The following is a 20,736-nucleotide window of genomic DNA, read 5'->3' on the forward strand; positions in this document are numbered from 1 at the left end:
AAATTTTGATTCTAGGGCTATGTGAGAGACATTGCCGTTTTCAAGATTTGCTTCTTTTTTGTGCACCCCTATTTACGGTTGAAGCAGGGAGAAATATACGCATGACGATTTTCCATACAATAAGCTGTGTTGAACGCAGCAATAGGAGACGCACAAGTCCATTGAAATAACAATATATTGATATTTTAGAATAGTTTGCTATCATGTAATTATAAATAAAGTAATGATAAATAATAATGTTAATGAACTAATAACAATGACATATAATCAGAATATAAAAACACCTTGGTATCAACCCAATGCCTTTGTGTACATCAGTCATTACGCACGTGAGGACAACGGAAAATAGTAAACCAACAAATTGTTCTTCTTGAAATAGATAGATCATGTTTTAATGAAAGAGTATATACGTAAATACAGGGTAGGAAACTTTGCTCAGTTATATAAGCATGTCGGTTTGAGATGAATCTCTACAAAAACAAAGTAACGAATAATATTATCTTTATAGCAAAATATCATCATAATAAAACCGTGTTTATACAATTGTATATTAGATGAACGTTTGAAAAAAAATGGAGAAAGAAAGAGGGAGAGAGAGAGAAAGAACTGGGGATATTCGGGGGAGCTTGTTAGCACGTTTTGCGACACGTGACCCCCCCCCCCCCCCCCCCCAGATGGATTGAGAATCCTGAATCGTTGATCTTTTCTTTCACACTCTCTCGTTCAGATATGACACAGTAAACCGCAGCAAAAGTTACAAATATTGCTGCGCGTTTTTACTGAGCTAAATGTTATGAGATACAGAAAAGTGACGATTATTACATTTTGCGCCATGATGAAAAACCACCCGATTATGCCGCGTCATTTCTGATCGAAGCCTAATGAAGATGGTTTCTCTTCAAAGGAATTAAGTTTTGGTTAAAGCAATTAGCACAGTGGTTAGAAACCTAGGGTTAGTAAACTTGAGGCAAATTCGTCATTTATGGGGTAGGGGACGGCACAGGAATGCAACTTTTGTCAAAGTGTCGAGTCTCTCGGCGGTGGTATCACTTCTTAGTGACATCGTGTGTGGCACATGATAGTCGGAAATTTATAGTAAAATGAGTAGTTGGTGGGAATGTTTGCGGATTTGCAAAAAGGGAATTTGATTTGATGAAATGGGGTGATATTTTTCACAAACATGTGAAAGCATATATTTCTTTTCTTTCTCGAAAACAAGCTGAGGGGGGCTTCTAAACACAAGGATTATATCTAGAGCCTAATCTTTGTACCAGCTCTTGTGCAGAAGGGATCATGTTTTCCCTATTTGTGGTTGAAATGTTCTTGAAGGTATGCACAAAAGGGTCCTTTTCAACTCCGTTGTAACGATCACTATTACCACCTTTTAATATGAAGTGACATCACCCAAGCGTTAATGAATAACGGTCAAGCGAACGTGCAGAAAAAGCCTCTAATATCTTAGCTCCCAGTCCGCCCCAAGTTCAGTGTGTCCGCTGCCTTATATCATCTATTTGTCCTTGAGTTCGGCCAGGAGATCAGATAGAGCCTGGAGGATATCTTTCGTCTTCAAGTCATCATCAGTTTTGCCATCGGATACTGGTGCAGCAGCCATCTGTTTGAAAATATTAAAAGACGATGATAATGATAATGATGATACTCCTACTGACAGCGTGAGCAAAGTCATTGGTTGTGTCCAGGGGTCAGAGCCTCCGGAAGCTGGGGGTTTTATGCATTAAATTACGGTCAGAAGAGTATCCAGGGGCCCGCCTATGGGCCCTTGGTTGGGTCAAGGGGGCAGAGCCCCCGGAAGCTTAGGGGTTTCAGGCGTTTAATCACGGTCAGATGAGCAATTGTTTAATACCTTACTAGTGACACTGGCAGGACACTAATTTGCGTGGGATCAAGGGGGCGGAGCCCCCAGAAGCTCAGGGGTTTTAGGCATTATTTAAGTTACCGTTAGATCAGCCTGGAGGACATCTTTCTTCTCCTCAGGGCTGGGATTCGAAACCTCAACCCTTTGATTGAGAATCAAGTGAACGACACATCCGCGATACGTCATCGGACTGTGGATCACAATATTGGGTCGCAGTTCGAGTTCCGCCACGGCGCTAATGTCCTTTAACAAGTCATCAATCTACACTTGCCGCTCTCCACTCGGATGGAAGTAAATGGGTTCCTTGTAGAAATGCATTCATTGTTTTGAGCGCCTTATAGCAGCTTGGGAAAAGCTAGGGTGTAAAAAAGTGGTACATTTTATGCGCCGCGAGCATTTTCTGGGATTGATATGTGCGCAATATAAATTCAGCTCTTATTATTTTTGTTTTAATTTTGTATAAGTATCATTAAGAGTTAATACGTTGCTCGTTGAAGCATGTATGGATTCGTTCAATCAAAGCATCATTGGAAAGTACAATAGTTGTAAATTATGAAATAATTATCATCATCCTGCTCATAGTTCGTTCATAGGAATCGTTTGTCTTCGGATTTTTTCTGGAATGCGCTTTATATACAGTTCATAACTAAATTATTCAGAGCCTTATCAAGTTTTGTAATTTTAGCGAATGTGAATTTGTTTGGTTACATTTGTTATGATACTTGTATATGCTTATATGTACATATGAAGAGGTGCCGTGGTCTAGTGGATATGTCACTGGACTGTGGATCACAAGGTCCATGGTTCGAGTCCAACCGAGGCAATAATGTCCTTTGGCAAGACATTAATCTACATTTGCTACACTCTACCAAAGTGAGGTAAATGGGTACCTGGCAGGAATTAATTCCATGAAATGCTAGGGCGCCGTAATGGTAGCCATGCTAAAGCTCTTTGGAAGCGCAAATAGACGCTATATTGTGATATGCGCTATATAAGAGCCGACTATTATTAATATTATTATAAAGTATTCCATAAAGGCCCATATTCACTTCGTCCACATTTCATTCTTCAGTTATTAAATATATTTCATGACGAAGAGTAACCTGTTTTCTGTCCAATGATACCCTATTCATAATATTTGTGCCAAGTTTGGGCTTATAGAACGAATGTGGGTCAGGCCGTATTCTTCGGTCTTAAATCCTCTTACAAGTTAAATTATGCCTCGTGTTTCAGTGCTTCATTGTTTAAAATGATTAAGGGGCGGTCGAGCAACTTTCAAAGTGGGAGGAGGGGCACCAAGAAAAAAGGCACCTATAAAGGGAAATCTCAGAGCTAAAATATGCATTTGTTTAGACATTGGTATATTCCCTTACATTGTGATTTCAATATTGGCTTCACTTTATACACCATACAAGATATTGCTTAAGCATCATTTTTTGGAGTTGGATGTGATGGTCTGAAAATTTATTTGCGAGCGAGTAAAATTTTAATATTCGTGAGGTCGCAGGGCGAAAAATTACATCTTATAAAGAGGAAAAAACCCAATCCTGATGGGGTTATAAGCACATTCTCATAACGGAAGACTGAAAAGGCCTTTGATAAGTAACATAAGTATATAATCTATAGATGCATGCGAGAGTAGCGAGCGAACTTTGGGTGAAATTGCTCCTAGTCGCTTGAAATTAGGGGCGCGTTTAATGATGAGAGGAAAATGGGACACTTATCACAAAAGAAAAGGAGCATGTGTCAAAGTACAAAGAGTAATTGTCGACGGAAAATGGGCTCCCATCAGATTTTGATAGGGGCATTTATATAAGGTAAAAAGGGGCATATATGAAAGGGAATTGGTCCCTTATTAGAAACGAAGAGGGCACGTATCGTTGTTAAAAGAAAATTATCTGAAGTGAAAAGGAGTAACTTCTCGTACCTGAAAAGGGTCATTTACCAGAGAAAGGGCACTCATGAGATTGGAAAATGGACGCTTATTGCAAAGAAAAATGGAAACTTGTCGGAGGAAAAGGGGCACGCTACCAAATAAAAAGGCACTTATTAGAGTTGAAAAGTTGAAGGGCAGTTTTGCCAATTAATAGTGGCACTTGTCAAATTAAAAGGGGCACTATTCCTATGTAAAAAGAGGCACTTTTCCTGTGTAAAAAGGGGCACTTTTCGGGTGCGTGAAAAAGTGGGGGCACTGTGCCCCCTGATCCCCTCCTCCCGGGTGGGCCGCCCCTGAAATGATACAATGTATCTAGGCTGTCGCAGAACCTTGTTTCAATCCAAAGGATAACCTTCAATGATTTTGAACAGCCTGTCGCGTGATATAGTTCTCTCTGCTCATTTTCCGTTGCGGCAGTTCACACGCATAAGGAACGTTTTAATCTCGAATAGCGATTGAAAACTCGAAGGTTACTAAACCCAAATGTAAGAAAGAACACATATGACGATAAGTATGAAATAAATCGACCGTAGACTTTCATAAAAAAGATAACTCCCAAAATAAAATTTATCCATTTTTGTATCACCCAATGAAAAACGTTAGGGATGCGAATGAAGTCAAGATTGTAATCATCATAGTGAAGTAATTATCATAAATTTATCTTGTAATATTCATTTGCTTCAGTTTGAGTTGGTATTAACACAATTTCTGTGTAACTGCCTCATAGTCAGTGACTGCCAATGCTAATAAGTGAGCAATTGTTTTGGAATGAGATAACACACACATAATGGCTTTTGACCCACATTCATTGCTTCAGCCCAAACTTGGTACAAGAGGACTTTGACAATACTTTTAAAAAAGCCTGCTGCCCAGTCATCCGTGGCAGCACACTTATGAATAGGGTTTTATTATACAGTGCGTCCCAGAAAAAACGAAACCGAGAATTATCGATGTTTTATCATAACTTAACCACAATTATAATTGATAAGTGACACATATTTGGGAAGCATAGATCCTCTTCTTTCATTTGATGCAACTCATATAATGACTTAACTCCGTTTCGTTGACAATTAGCCGTAGACGAAAGACTTCATGCATGGCTGATTGTCAACGAAACGGAGTTAAGTCTGTTGTCAATTCTGCTTGTTTCTACGGCAGGCAGCCAGTGAAAACGAATTTGTTTGATAACATTATGGAAATGCAAGCACTACTTTAAACAAACAGAACTTTGTCATTCCTTGCTCATTTTTCCTGATTGAGGTGTCATATGAAAGGGCAGAAACTCAACTTTCTAGGAATGTGATTTTCTCTTTGAAATTCAGATACCGTCCGCCAAATGACTTTTTGGTTTCCTCTCTTCAAATTCATTTTAATCACTCATGCGTGAAATATGCATCATATGAGTTGCGTCAAATGAAAGAGGAGGATCTAAGCTTTCCAAATATGTGTCATTTATTAATTATAAATGAGACTAAGTTATGATAAAACATCGATAATTCTCGGTTTCGTTTTTTCTGGGACGCACTGTACAGGGTATTAGTAACCCTTTACAATAAAATGTGATTTCATGTCACATAGGTTACAACTTTTTAATTAGAAGCTACCAACATTGGGAACAATTTTTCGATACGTACTGTTTATATACAGTGTGAGTAAAAAAAAAAAGTTTACACCTAGAAAATTGCTAATTATTTAAAAAATCATCGATGAACATTAAACTGTTATATGTCTCATGAAGAGTGTTTTATCCCAAATCATTTGGTAACATTTTTGTGTGGTATGTGTTCACGCTTGGATGAACAGGAGACATTGTTTGCGAGAGTGCAAACATCGACTTGCGCCAAAGTTGCCTATGTGATATTTGAATAAAACAATTGGGAGTTGGGTATTATTCGGTCTTTGCAGATCCAAATAACACCCCTAACAAAATTAATCATGCCACACATATCAAATATCGAATATCAAATATCGAATATCAAATATCAACGAACATTTGTGCGCGTGTGTGTGGGTGTGTGTGATTTGCCCTTGGCAAAAAAACATATGCATTTCATTTGATACATTCAATCCATTGTCTCACTCCGCTAATACCAACATAATACATACTGAAGGCATCACTTTGGCGCAAGTCGATTTTTGTACCCTCGCAAACACTGCCACCTGTTCATCCAAGCATGAACACATACCACACAAAAATGGTACCAAATGATTTGGGATAAAACACTCTTTCATAAGATGTATAATAATTTACTGTTCATAGATGATTTTAAAAATAATTAGCAATTTGCTAGGTGTAAACTTTTTTTGACTCACACGGTATATGAACGCACACATGGTACATTTACTACATGCAGTCTAAAGCAATACATCTTTTTAAAATCAATTATTATCTGTCTTTTAAGAATATCCTTACCTGTTCTTCTTTTTTAAGATAGAACTCCACATCCTCCAATTGGCGTTTTTTGTCTGATAAAATATTTAAGGAAAAGGGAGAGAAAAAAAATCAAATCATTCTTGTTGCATTATTTGTATTTGTAAAAAGAACCTATTTTTTCATTGAATATGCATAACGTCGGCATCTGAATGAGAGCTACTTTCCGTCAACAGTAATTTGATAATCAATTATTTCTTGAACCTCCTTTTTTTGTTTTAATCGTTCAATTCTACAAACCCTAGTAGCAATAATTCTAATTTTACATATATTTATGAAATGGCTAACCATACAATCTTAGCTATAATGACAATGAAAATACTGCTAGAATTGAATTTAAAATCACATAAACGGTTACCGAAGAAAATGGAAAAACAACTACCCATGTTCAGCAAAGTTTGTCCGCGGTCCATCACCTGCACTAACCAAATTGATAACTTAAAATCCGGGCAAAACACAAAAAGTTAACCATATCAGTCAAAACGCATCCATAAAACGCTTTCTCACACCCTTACTCTAATCCTATATTTAGCTGGTCGCGGTTCTAGAAGATTTCTTCTTGTTTATTTTTTGGACGGGGTGGGGCCTTGGTGGCCTTTTGGCTCTAACATTGATTGTCTGCACCTCCTTATTGCCTGAATTTATTATGATCGACTTGTTTTGGGGTGGGCGAGGTCGAGGGCTTGAAAATTTGTATTTATTAATTTGTAATTGTTTAGAGGCAGGGGATTTGAGCCCACTGTACCCCCCCCCCATTAGAATCGCTACTGCCGTGATGACGAAACCAAGCACGGAAGAATAGTTATCGGAGCAGGATTAAAAGTCATATTTTGTTCGGAGATTTAAGTGACTTACCATCTTGACATATCACTCCAGCATCCTCACGATGATAGCAATTGTGACTCTCGATAGCGTTCTTCCGACATTCCATGATTGAAGTTTCGTCGCCTTCACACTCCACATTGTCCAGAAGAATAGGGCCTGTGCCTTGGCCGAACCGGGCCCCTGACGTGGCGGCAGTAGCTCGAGGGAAGCCCAACTGTCTGCACACTACATTAGCGTTCTGAATATCCCAAAGATCGTGGCATACTGTTCCCCATCGTCCATTGGCATAGACCTCGACTCGACCTTGATTGGCGGAGCTACCTGGTCCGACAAGTCGCACTAAAATGGCTATTTGCATTGAATATATGAAAAGAAATAATTCTGCAATTAAAAATTGTCAATAATTTGGCTAAATAATAATGCCACTTAACGCGACGTAACGCCTCGTATCACTGCAAACGTATCAGGACAATAACACCCTGGGCAATCATCCCCCGAGGACAATTACCCCTGGAAAATTACCCCCCCCCCCGAGAATAATTACCCCAATCCCTGAAAATAACACCTAGGACAATTACCCCCGCCTCCAGGACAAGCAACCCGATGAGAATTTACCCCCCCCCCCCCCCGAAATCACCTCCCTCCTCTGTTCGTTAACGGTCTGTTATAGGGTCAAAGTTAGTGCCGGACTGGGTTTCGAACCCTAAACCCCAGAATTAAGAGTAAAGTGAATGAACCACTTTACCATGAAACCATTATAACCAAAACCAGTTCTCTCCACAATGCCTCTATGCCATAAATGATATATGTACCTATATTCATATTTTCCACACATCCATCATGAAAGATGAACTAATGTGAGCAAAACAATTGTCCATGTTTGAATTAACAATGGACCAATTACAACAAAATGGATGCATGTATAATTTGTAGGTTCATGGCGCCTACACAATATTGTCATCCCCCTAGCTTTAAACCAGCTGCTCTAAGGCGTGACAATCATTCAGGGGATAATATCCCACATTGTACCCATTTATTAAACCTGGGTGGAAGGTGACAAATTTAGATCAATGTCAGGCCAAAACACATTAGCGCCGCGACAGGACTCGAACCGCGAACCATGCGATCCACGATTCGGTGAGATATCCAGTCTAGACCACTACCATTCTACGTAAATCCCTGCCTTAGCATAAGTTACAATATGTAAAAAGCAGCAAACTTCGAATTAGTTTGCTGGTATCCCGTAGGGTACCGCATGATGGTGAATACTGGTAATGACTACCATTGGAAAATGTGTGTTCACAAAAAAATATATACACATGTTTATTAGAGAGATATATGTATACATCCCTCGTAAGATGGGTTGATAAGTACGACCCATGATTGGCGAAAGCTTGTCCGTGGTCCATATCCTGTACTAACCGAATGTCTAACTTTTAATCAGGGCCAAACACAAAAAAGGTAAAACTATGAGTCTTAACACCTCCATAAAACCCTTTCGCACACCCTTACTCTAGTCCTATATCTAGCTGGTCGCGGGTCTACAAGATTTCATCAGGTGAGCTGTAAATAATACAGACCACCTTATATTTTTGTTAAAATCGCCTTCATTATTTATTATTTATCAGGTGGGCTGTATTTAATACAGGCCACCTTATGTTATTGTTAAAATCGCCTTTATTTATTATTTATTTATTTTTATTTCGACCCACTTTTTGTGTGCCAAATAATTTGAAAATGGCTCTATCAAATGCCTTAAAATTCGGCACATATATGTATAGGCATATGGACAGAACGCAGCAAGGTTTTCAACCTTGACCTTGACTGATGACGTCATCTAGACGCCATTTTGTGAAATTTTCTGAAAATCAACTAATGATCATATCTTCATAACGGAAAATCATTTCTCACTCATATTTATCATGATCAAGGTCAATATCCCTCCGGTCATTTTCATGAAAAAAAATCAAGCGCGTACGCGTATGTCCGCGCGTTAATGCGCGCGCAAAAATTAAAATGCTCAAAATAGTCTCAAAATAATTTTGTATACGTTTTAGGCCATTTTAAGCATTTTATTAAGAAAATCGCGCACACGCGCATGCGCGCGCGTTTTCGCGCGTAACCCCAGTACACAACATAGGATCACCATATTTTTTCTTACATGATATTTCCCATATTTTTCCAAACAATTTGATACCATGTTTATCTCTTTATGACCATTAATAACAAGATGAGAATCCATTCAAGATAAATGTCCGTGCGCGCGAGCTCTTATAATTCATAGCATATATGGGAAAAAACAGGCCTATACAAAATCCATTATATACCTCACTTAAGTAATCCAGCAATCTGATTGGTCGAAATTGCATTCATAAACTTTAACTGTTCCTGTAAAAACAGACCTATTTTTCCAATAACCATGGTCAGCATATTTATGGAAAATTGATTGTATCTCTGTAAAAAATTAATCAATTTTCTTCCATATTTCCATATGTAGTAGCTAAGACGATCCTCACAAACTCAGTTAACACAATTTTTCATTTTGATGACGTCATCATAGTGAAAATTTTGATTAAAGGCCATATGTCAGAAATTAGATAATAATAAATAAGGAAGTTGAATTTAGTTCACGTCATGAATCTACATGACATTGTTTTTTTAGCAGTATCTCGCTTATTTTTCCTCTTTTTTTGTCTCAAAATTTAGTTGGAACAGCCCGCCTATACTTGTTCCAAACAAGTATTACATGTCTATTCTTGTTTATTTTTTGGACGGGGTGAGGCCTTGGTGGCCTTTTGGCTCTTACATTGATTGTCTGCACCTCCTTTTTGGGGGAATTAATTATAATCGACTTGTTTTGGGCTGGGCGAGGTCTAGTGCTTGAAATTGTTTTAAAAAATTATTTGTTATTTGTTTAAGGGCAGGGAATTTGAGCCTCCTGTAATCCCCATCCCCCTTAAAATCGTTACTGCCTAGATGACGAAACCAAGCACGGGAGAATAATTATCGGAGCAGGAGCAAAAGTCGATGTTTGTTTGGATATTTAAGTGATTTACCATCGCTACATATCACTCCAGCATCCTCATGATGATAGCAATTGTGACTCCTGATAGGGTTTTTCCGACATTCCATGATTGAAGTTTCGTCGCCTCCACACTCCACATTGTCCAGAAGAATAGGGCCTGTGCCTTGGCCGAACTGGTCCCGTGACGAAGTAGCTCCACGGAAGCCCAACTGTCTGCACACTACAAGAGCGTTCCGAATATCCCAAAGATCGTTGCATACTGTTCCCCATTGTCCATTGTCATAGACCTCGACTCGACCTTGATTGGCGGAGCTGCCTGCTCCGGCAAGTCGCACATCTGAAAAGGATATTTGCATTGAATATATGAAATGAAATAATTTTGCAATGGTCATTAAAAATTGTTTATAATTTGGCTAAATAATAATGCCACGTAACGCGACGTAACGCCTCGTATCATTGCGAACGAATCAGGACAATAACACCCTGGGCAATCATCTCCCGAGGACAATTACCCCTGGAAAATTACCCCCCTCCCCGAGAATAAAAAACACCTAGGTCAATTACCCCCTGCCCCCAGGACAAGCAACCAGATGAGAATTCCCCCCCCCCCCTCCGGAATCACCTCACTAACCTGTTCGGGGAAGTCCAGCCTGATAATAAGCTGATTTTAATATATGCAGATTTGTTAGGGGGGTGATTGCCTAGTGGGTAATTGTTCTAGAAGCCACTGCAATATCGCCACATAACACCACGTAAATCCAGGTATCGCCACGTTTAGGTAACGTAAGGCCATTTAACGCAATGGTTACCACGTAAGTAACACCATTTCTTTCAACGTATTGTGAAGGACTGGAATGAACTGGTATTTTAAAGATAAACTTGAGTTCTGGTTATAAAAAAAAGTGAGTGCTTGTTACTTTACCACCAACTTTACACACCAATGCTTACATGCTACATGATCAACTTGTTCAGATCCATTCCACACCTTTTCTTTCACAATGCAATCGCGTGACCGGAACTCAACTTAATCTTGAACTATATTAACAGGATAGAGTAACCGCTGCGGTATTTTGGTATGACGCATGAATAAATGACAAAAATGAATATTACCCCAAAATTTACGTCGGACTAATTTACACTTTGCCGGATATGTAAAAAGGTGTTAATCTCTACAAAGAGCCATAGCCAGAACTCAACTGTATATTTGAAATAACAACCTTTTACCAAATATAAGAGGTGGACCAATGAAACATGTTCTTACCTCCATCTCGAACAACTGTGGAATATGAAGAAAAAGTAAAAGAAAAAGAAAAAAGAGTTGCATGAATAATGTTTATAAAGCAATCGCCGTATAAGTACTCTCGATAATGTTAAAAGTGCATAATACATATATAGACTCAAGAGAATCGAACTTCCTGCTTCTGAGTTTATCGCATACACATTCATTACTTGTAATGATGATGATGATGATGAGGATGATAATCAAAATAATAATCATGATGATAATAATAATAATAATGATGATAATGATAACTACATAAACAACTATCGGAGAGGGCCTTAAAGGTAATACAAAGTTTTGGTATGGGGTCATGAATTTGGTTCAAATGAACATATTGGAAGCATATGCGATCCTACAATATTCAGTGATCGTTGTCGCGGTTGAAATCGAGTCTAAAGTGATGAAATTGTAAATAATAAACTCTTTATGTTGTATAGCGCCCTCTCAAGGTCAAGATATTGATTTAGCTATAAAACAATGTTATTTGACTAAAATCGACAAATTTTCTATTACCATTTAGAATATATATATCACAACTGCATATTCTGAGATTTTCTTGGTCGCAGCTACCGTCGTATGGCCGTAGTCGCTATTTGAAATTTATCAAAATTTACCGGGAGCACCGGTAAATGTTTATATTCAATTTTTCTCGAAAGTAGAAGTGTTTTAGGGGCCAATTTTTTTAGTGCTTATAATACATCCATAGGGGCATCCAAATATATGAACATTGTAAAGAATCACTTTCCAGCCAATTTTCAAAAATTACCAAAACTTTGAAATACCTTTAAGCCGTCCCGACGCAACGCGTCGATCCTCTGGTTACTAACTAATAAGCATTTATTTATGATTTATTAGCAGTCAGGTAAAATCACCATTACTACTTCTACTACATCAACAAAAGTAACAACTATAACAATACTACTTTTAACCCCCCCCCCCCCCCCCGCCCACCAAGGACAATTATTTCCTGGAAATTTAGCCCCGCCGAGAACAATAACGCCAAAAAGACAACAACCCCCCGGAAAATTAACCCCTAGAAAGACCAGCCCCCGAAGATAATTAACCCCATCCCTGAAAATAACCCCAAGGACAATTACCCCCCGCCCCCGAAATAAACCCTCTTCGGTTCATTAAAGGGAAAGTCCATCCTAAAAATAAGCTGATCCTAATATATGCAGTTTTTTAGGGGAGGGGGGAGGGGGGGGGGGTAATTGTCCTCGGGGTGAAACTGTCCCCGGGGGTAATTCGTCGCGGGTAATTTTCCTTTGGGATAGTTTTCCGGGGGGAATTTTCCCGCCGGAAAACTTGACCAGGGGGTAATCGTTCTAGAAACCACTGCGACGTATCGCCACATAACCCACGTAAATCCAGGTGTCACCACGTAACGTCACGTAAGGCCATTTAAAGAAATGTATTACCACATTACAATGGTTACCACGTAACGCAACGTAACAGCACGTAACACCATTTCTTTCAACGTATTTTCATGTACTGGAACGAACTGGTATTTTATATTATATTCCACATACTAAGAATCTTGCTCTACGATTGGTCAAAAGTAAATCACGTGATGAAAGATAGATCGCCCATTATTGATGGGAGAAGCAAAAAGTTCGTTACACTGTGTAGATAGTACTACTTTCTACACAGTGCAATGCACTTTCACTGAAGATAGAGGTACTATCTACACAGGGCAACGCACTTTCACTGAAGATTATCCAAAAGCGCACTAAAACAGGCGTAATTAAGCGCGCATTACCAATGAGCGCAATTAAAACAAACACATGCGCGCACCGTACCCTCAAGGGGTTGGGTTAAACTACTATTTAACTTTTTTGGTGTGAATTTGGGCATGGTGTCTTTTATGTAGATGCATACTCGTCCTTTTCTTTTTGTAGTTAAATTGTTTTAGATGTGGAATATGAAGCAAATAATCACCTTTTGGTTTCAGGCGATGGCAAACTATCACTTCCTCGTCGATCAGAATGTATGCGCTATCTTTCCTCAGCTCGCTTCGGAGAGATAGCTACATCCAGATCGCCTCGGAAGTGATAGTTTGTCCCATCACCTTCACCGACGGTAGTTATTTGCTTATTAGCAGGATAACGTAACCGCTGCGGTATTTGTGTATGACGTATGAATAAATGACAAAAATGAATAATACACCTTAGTTTACGTCAGACTAATTCAAACTTTGCCGGTTATGTAAAAAGGTGATAATTTCTACAAAGTGCAATAACCAGAACTCGACTGTATATTTAAAATGGCAACCTTTTACCAAATATATGATGTGGACAAATGAAAAATCTTCTTACCTACATCTGGAACAACTGTGGAATATGAAGCAAAGAAGAACAACAAAAAACAGAGTTGCATGAACATTTAATCTCATAATTATTTTATTGATATCGCCATATAAGTACTCTCGATATTGTTACAAATACATGATACAATATAGACTCAAGAGGATTAAATTTTCTGCTTCTGAGTTCATCGAATACACTTTCATTGCTTGTAATGATGATGATGATGATGACGACGATGATGATGAAAATAATAATAATAATCATGATGATGATAATAATAATAATGATGATAATGATAATTACATCAACAACTATCGGAGAGGACCTTAAGCCGTCGGTCCTCTGGTTACTTACTAACACGCATTTATGCTTTCTTAGCAGTCAGGTAAAATAATCACTACTAATACTACATCAACAACAGTAACAACTATAACAATACTACTTTTACCCCCCCCCCCCTCCCCCCGGACAATTATTACCCGGAAATTTACCCCCGTCGAGGACAATTACGCCCCGAAGACAATAACCCCCCCCCCCCCCCCCCAGAAAATTAACACCCGGAAGTAACACCCGAGGTTATTTACCCCCATCCCTGAAAATAACCCCAAGGACAATTACCTTCTGCCCCTGAAAACACCCCTCCCTGTTCATTAAGGGGAAGTCCAGCCTGATAATAAGCTGATTTTAAAATATGCAGTTTTTTAGGGGGGGGGGGTGGGTGATTGTCCTCGGGGGGAGATTGTCCCCGGGGGTAATTCGTCGCGGGTAATTTTCCTTGGAGATAGTCTTCCGGGGGGAATCTTCCCGCCGGAAAACCTGACCAGGGGGTAATCGTCCGAGAATTCCCTGCGACGAATCGCCACATAACACCACGTAAATCCAGGTGTCACCACTTAACGTCACGTGAGGCCATTTAAAGAAATGTATTACCACGTAACAATGATTACCACGTAACTCAACGTAACACCAAGTAACACCATTTCTTTCAACGTATTTTCATGTACTGGAACGAACTGATTTTTTATATTAACAGAATAACGTAACCGCTGTGGTATTTGTGTATGACGTATGCATAAATTAAAAAATGAATTATACCCCGTAGTTTACGTCAGACTAATTTACACTTTGCCGGTTATGTAAAAAGGTGATAATTTCTCTACAAAGAGCCATAACCAGAACTCAACTGTATATTTGAAATGACAACCTTTTACTAAATATATGAAATGGACAAATGAAAGATCTTCTTACCTACAGCTGGAACAACTGTGGAATATGAAGCAAAGAAGAACAACAAAAAACAGAGTTGCATAACAATTTAATCTGATAATTATTTTATTGATATCGCCGTATAAGTACTCTCGAAAATGTTACAAATACATAATACAATATAGACTCAAGAGGATTAAATTTCTCGCTTCTGAGTTCATCGAATACACTTCCATTGCTTGTATTGATGATGATGATGATGATGACGATGATGATGAAAATTGTAATAATAATCATGATGATGATAATAATAATAATGATGATAATGATAACTACATCAACAACTATCGGAGAGGACCTTAAGCCGTCGGTCCTGTGGTTACTTACTAACAAGCATTTATGCTTTCTTAGCAGTCAGGTCAAATAATCACTACTTCTACTACTACTACTACTACATCAACAACAGTAACAACTATAACAATACTACTTTACCCCCCCCCCCCCCCCGGACAATTATTACCCGGAAATTTACCCCCGTCGAGGACAATTACGCCCTGAAGACAATAACCCCCCAGAAAATTAACACCCGGAAGTAACCCTCGAGGTAAATTACCCCCATTCCTGAAAATAACCCTAAGGACAATTACCCCCGCCCCTGAAAACACCCCTCCCCTGTTCATTAAGGGGAAGTCCAGCCTGGTAATAAGCTGATTTTAAAATATGCAGTTTTTTAGGGGGGGGGTGGGTAATTGTCCTCGGGGGGAGATTGTCCCCGGGGGTAATTCGTCGCGGGTAATTTTCCTTGGGGATTGTTTTCCGCTGGAAATTTTCCCGCCGGAAAACTTGAACAGGGATGATCGTTCTAGAAGCCAGTGCGACGTTTCGCCACATAACACCACGTATAATCAGGTGTCACCACGTAACGTCACGTGAGGCCATTTAAAGAAATGTATTACCACGAAACAATGATTACCACGTAACCTCACGTAACACCATTTCTTTCAACGTATTTTTATGTACTGGAACGAACTGGTATTTTATATTAACAGGATAACGTAACCGCTGTGATGTTTGTGTATGACGTATGCATAAATTAAAAAATGAATTATACCCCTTACTTTACGTCAGACTAATTTACACTTTGCCGGTTATGTAAAAAAGTGATAATTTCTCTACAAAGAGCCATAACCAGAACTCAACTGTATATTTAAAATGGCAACCTTTTACTAAATATATGAAGTGGACAAATGAAAAATCTTCTTACCTACAGCTGGAACAACTGTGGAAAATGAAGCAAAGAAGAACAACAAAAAACAGAGTTGCATGAAAATTTAATCTGATAATTATTTTATTGATATCGCCATATAAGTACTCTCGATAATGTTACAAATACATTATACAATATAGACTCAAGAGGATTAAATTTTCGCTTCTGAGTTCATCGAATACACTTTCATTGCTTGTAATGATGATGATGATGATGACGACGATGATGATGAAAATAATAATAATAATCATGATGATGATAATAATAATAATGATGATAATGATAATTACATCAACAACTATCGGAGAGGACCTTAAGCCGTCGGTCTTCTGGTTACTTACTAACACGCCTTTATGCTTTCTTAGCAGTCAGGTAAAATAATCACTACTACTACTACATCAACAACAGTAACAACTATAACAATACTACTTGTATCCCCCCCCCCCCTCCCCCCGGACAATTATTACCCGGCAATTTACCCCCGTCGAGGACAATTACGCCCTGAAGACAATAACCCCCCAGAAAATTAACACCCGGAAGTAACCCTCGAGGTAAATTACCCCCATTCCTGAAAATAACCCCAATGACAATTACCCCCCGCCCCTGAAAACACCCCCTCCCCTGTTTATTAAGGGGAAGTCCAGCCTGGTAATAAGCTGATTTTAAAATATGCAGTTTTTAGGGGGTGGGTAATTGTCCTCGGGGGGGAGATTGTCCCCGGGGGTAATTTTCCCTGGGGATAGTTTTCCGCGGGAAATTTCCCCGCCGGAAAACTTGACCAGGGGGTAATCGTTCTAGAAGCCAGTGCGACGTTTCGCCACATAACACCACGTAACGTCACGTGAGGCCATTTAAAGAAATGTATTACCACGGAACAATGATTACCACGTAACCCCACGTAACACCATTTCTTTCAACGTATTTTCATGTACTGGAACGAACTGGTATTTTATATTAACAGGATAACGTAACCGCTATGATGTTTGTGTATGACGTATGCATAAATTAAAAAAATGAATTATACCCCTTACTTTACGTCAGACTAATTTACACTTTGCCGGTTATGTAAAAAGGTGATAATTTCTCTACAAAGAGCCATAACCAGAACTCAACTGTATATTTGAAATGACAACCTTTTACTAAATATATGAAGTGGACAAATGAAAAATCTTCTTACCTACAGCTGGAACAACTGTGGAATATGAAGCAAAGAAGAACAACAAAAAACACAGTTGCATAAAAATTTTATATGATAACTATTTTATTGATATCGCCGTATAAGTACTCTCGAAAATGTTACAAATACATAATACAATATGGACTCAAGAGAATTAAATATCCCGCTTCTGAGTTCATCGAATACGCTTTCATTGCTTGTAATGATGATGATGATGATGATGACGATGATGATGAAAATGGTAATAATAATCATGATGATGATAATAATAATAATGGTGATAATGATAAACTTAAACCCGTGTTTCCTCTGGTTACTTACTAACAAGCATTTATGCTTTCTTAGCAGTCAGGTAAAATAATCACTACTACTACTACATCAACAACAGTAACAACTATAACAATACTACTTGTATCCCCCCCCCCCTCCCCCGGACAATTATTACCCGGAAATTTACCCCCGTCGAGGACAATTACGCCCTGAAGACATAAACCCCCCAGAAAATTAACACCCGGAAGTAACCCTCGAGGTAAATTACCCCCATTCCTGAAAATAACCCCAATGACAATTACCCCCTGCCCCTGAAAACACCCCTCCCCTGTTTATTAAGGGGAAGTCCAGCCTGGTAATAAGCTGATTTTAAAATATGCAGTTTTTTAGGGGGTGGGTAATTGTCCTCGGGGGGAGATTGTCCCCTGGGGTAATTTTCCCTGGGGATAGTTTTCCGCGGGAATTTTCCCGCCGGAAAACTTGACCAGGGGGTAATCGTTCTAGAAGCCAGTGCGACATTTCGCTACATAACACCACGTAACGTCACGTGAGGCCATTTAAAGAAATGTATTACCACGGAACAATGATTACCACGTAACCCCACGTAACACCGTTTCTTTCAACGTATTTTCATGTACTGGAACGAACTGGTATTTTATATTAACAGGATAACGTAACCGCTATGATGTTTGTGTATGACGTATGCATAAATTAAAAAATGAATTATACCCCTTACTTTACGTCAGACTAATTTACACTTTGCCGGTTATGTAAAAAGGTGATAATTTCTCTACAAAGAGCCATAACCAGAACTCAACTGTATATTTGAAATGACAACCTTTTACTAAATATATGAAGTGGACAAATGAAAAATCTTCTTACCTACAGCTGGAACAACTGTGGAATATGAAGCAAAGAAGAACAACAAAAAACACAGTTGCATAAAAATTTAATATGATAACTATTTTATTGATATCGCCGTATAAGTACTCTCGAAAATGTTACAAATACATAATACAATATGGACTCAAGAGAATTAAATTTCCCGCTTCTGAGTTCATCGAATACGCTTTCATTGCTTGTAATGATGATGATGATGATGATGATGACGATGATGATGAAAATGGTAATAATAATCATGATGATGATAATAATAATAATGATGATAATGATAGACCTTAACCCGTCGTTCCTCTGGTTACTTACTAACAAGCATTTATGCTTTCTCAGCAGTCAGGTAAAATAATCACTACTACTACTACATCAACAACAGTAACAACTATAACAATACTACTCCCCCCCCCAGGACAATTATTACCCGGAAATTTACCCCCGTCGAGGACAATTACGCCCAGAAGACAATAACCCCCTAGAAAATTAACACCCGGAGGTAACACCCGAGGTTGATTACCCCCATCCCTGAAAATAACCCCAAGGACAATTATCTCCCGCCCCTGAAAAAACCCCTCCCCTGTTCATTAAGGGGAAGTCCAGCCTGAAAATAAGCTGATTTTAAAATATGCAGTTTTTTAGAGGGGGGTGGGTAATTGTTCTCGGGGAGAGATTGTCCCCGGGGGTAATTCGTGTATGGCGGGTAATTTTCCTTGGAGATAGATTTCCGGGGGCAATTTTCCCGCCGGAAAACTTGACCAGGGGTTAATCGTTCTAGAAGCCAGTGCGACGTATCGCCACATAACACCACGTAAATCCAGGTGTCACCACTTAACGTCACGTGAGGCCATTTAAAGAAATGTATTACCACGGAACAATGATTACCACGTAACCCCACGTAACACCACGTAACACCCTTTTTTTCAACGTATTTTCATGTACTGGAACGAACTGGTATTTTATTTTAACAGGATAACGTAACTGCTGCGGTATTTTTTTTATGACGTATGAATAAATGACAAAAATGAATAATACCCCTCAGTTTACGTCAGACTAATTAACACTTTGCCGGTTATGTAAAAAGGTGATAATTTCTCTACAAAGAGCCATAACCAGAACTCAACTGTATATTTGAAATGACAACCTTTTACCAAATATATGAAGTGGGCAAATAAAAGATTTTCTTACCTTCATCTGGAATAACCGTGAAATATGAAGAAAAGAAGAAAAAAAAAAAGACTTGCATGAAAATTTAATCTAATAATGATTATAATTAAAACGCCGTATAAGTACTCTCGATAATGTTCAAAGTGCATAATACATATATAGACTAAAGAGAATTGAACTTCCTGCTTCTGAGTTTATCGAATACACATTCAGTGCTTGGAATGATGATGATGATGATGATGATGATAATAGTAATAATAATCAGGATGATAATAATAATAATAATGATGATAATGATAACTACATCCAAAACTATCATAGAGGACCTTAAGCCGCGGTTACTTACTAACAAGCATTTATGCTTTCTTAGCAGTCAGGTAAAATCACCACTACTAGTATTACACCAACAACAGTAACAACTATAACAATACTTTTTAACCCCCCCCCACCCCCCCCCCCCCAGGACAATTACGACCCGAAGACAATAATCCCCCGGAAACACCCCCGAGGATACTTACCCCAATCCCTGAAAATAACTCCCAAGACAATTCCCCCCCCCCCCTGGGAATGACCCCTCCCCTGTTCATTAAAGGGGAAGTCCAGCCTGCTGGTAAAATTAGCTGATTTTAATATATGCAGTTTTTTTAAGGGGGGATTGGCCTCGGGGGGATATTGTGCCCGGGGGTAATTCGTCGCGGGTAATTTTCTTTGGGGGTAGTTCTGCGGGGGGGGGGGGAATTTCCCGCTGGAAAACTTGACCAGGGGCTAATCGTTCTAGAAGCCACTGTGACGTATCGCCACATAATACCACGTAAATCCAGGTATCGCCACTTAACATCACGTGAGGCCATTTAACGAAATGTACTATCACGTAACGCAACCTTACACCTCGTAACACCATTTCTGTGAACGTATTTTCACGTACTGGAACGAACTGGTATTTTATATTAGCAGGATAACGTAACCGTTGCGGTATTTTTGTATGACGTATGAATAAATGACAAAAATGAACATTATCCCATAATTTACGTATACTTACCGTATAGCCTGCTGTAAAAAATGCAGAATTTATTTTCACCT

The 20,736-nt window shown here is 38.9% G+C and overlaps 1 protein-coding gene across 4 annotated transcripts in view; it reads right to left on the reverse strand.

Moving 5' to 3' along the window:
• Positions 1 to 374: 374 nt before the first annotated feature.
• Positions 375 to 20,736, reverse strand: part of LOC100888472 (deleted in malignant brain tumors 1 protein) — a 28,260-nt gene continuing 7,898 nt past the window's right edge. Inside the window, exons 4-14 of one of the 4 annotated variants that reach the window (XM_030988659.1) lie at positions 19,678 to 19,683; positions 18,481 to 18,495; positions 17,329 to 17,343; positions 16,149 to 16,163; positions 14,927 to 14,941; positions 13,688 to 13,702; positions 11,352 to 11,366; positions 10,122 to 10,427; positions 7,096 to 7,413; positions 6,223 to 6,275; positions 375 to 1,612 (exon numbers count right to left, since the gene is read on the reverse strand). In XM_030988659.1, coding sequence (XP_030844519.1) covers positions 1,508 to 1,612; positions 6,223 to 6,275; positions 7,096 to 7,413; positions 10,122 to 10,427; positions 11,352 to 11,366; positions 13,688 to 13,702; positions 14,927 to 14,941; positions 16,149 to 16,163; positions 17,329 to 17,343; positions 18,481 to 18,495; positions 19,678 to 19,683 — 878 coding nt within the window. In that variant the 3' untranslated portion in view covers positions 375 to 1,507. The remainder of the gene's footprint in view (positions 1,613 to 6,222; positions 6,276 to 7,095; positions 7,414 to 10,121; positions 10,428 to 11,351; positions 11,367 to 13,687; positions 13,703 to 14,926; positions 14,942 to 16,148; positions 16,164 to 17,328; positions 17,344 to 18,480; positions 18,496 to 19,677; positions 19,684 to 20,736) is intronic. The other 3 variants (XM_030988660.1, XM_030988661.1, XM_030988662.1) reach the window with 3 other exon arrangements.

The sequence above is a fragment of the Strongylocentrotus purpuratus genome, unplaced genomic scaffold (assembly GCF_000002235.5).
Source record: "Strongylocentrotus purpuratus isolate Spur 01 unplaced genomic scaffold, Spur_5.0 spur5_scaffold_17, whole genome shotgun sequence".
Lineage (NCBI taxonomy): Eukaryota > Metazoa > Echinodermata > Echinoidea > Camarodonta > Strongylocentrotidae > Strongylocentrotus > Strongylocentrotus purpuratus.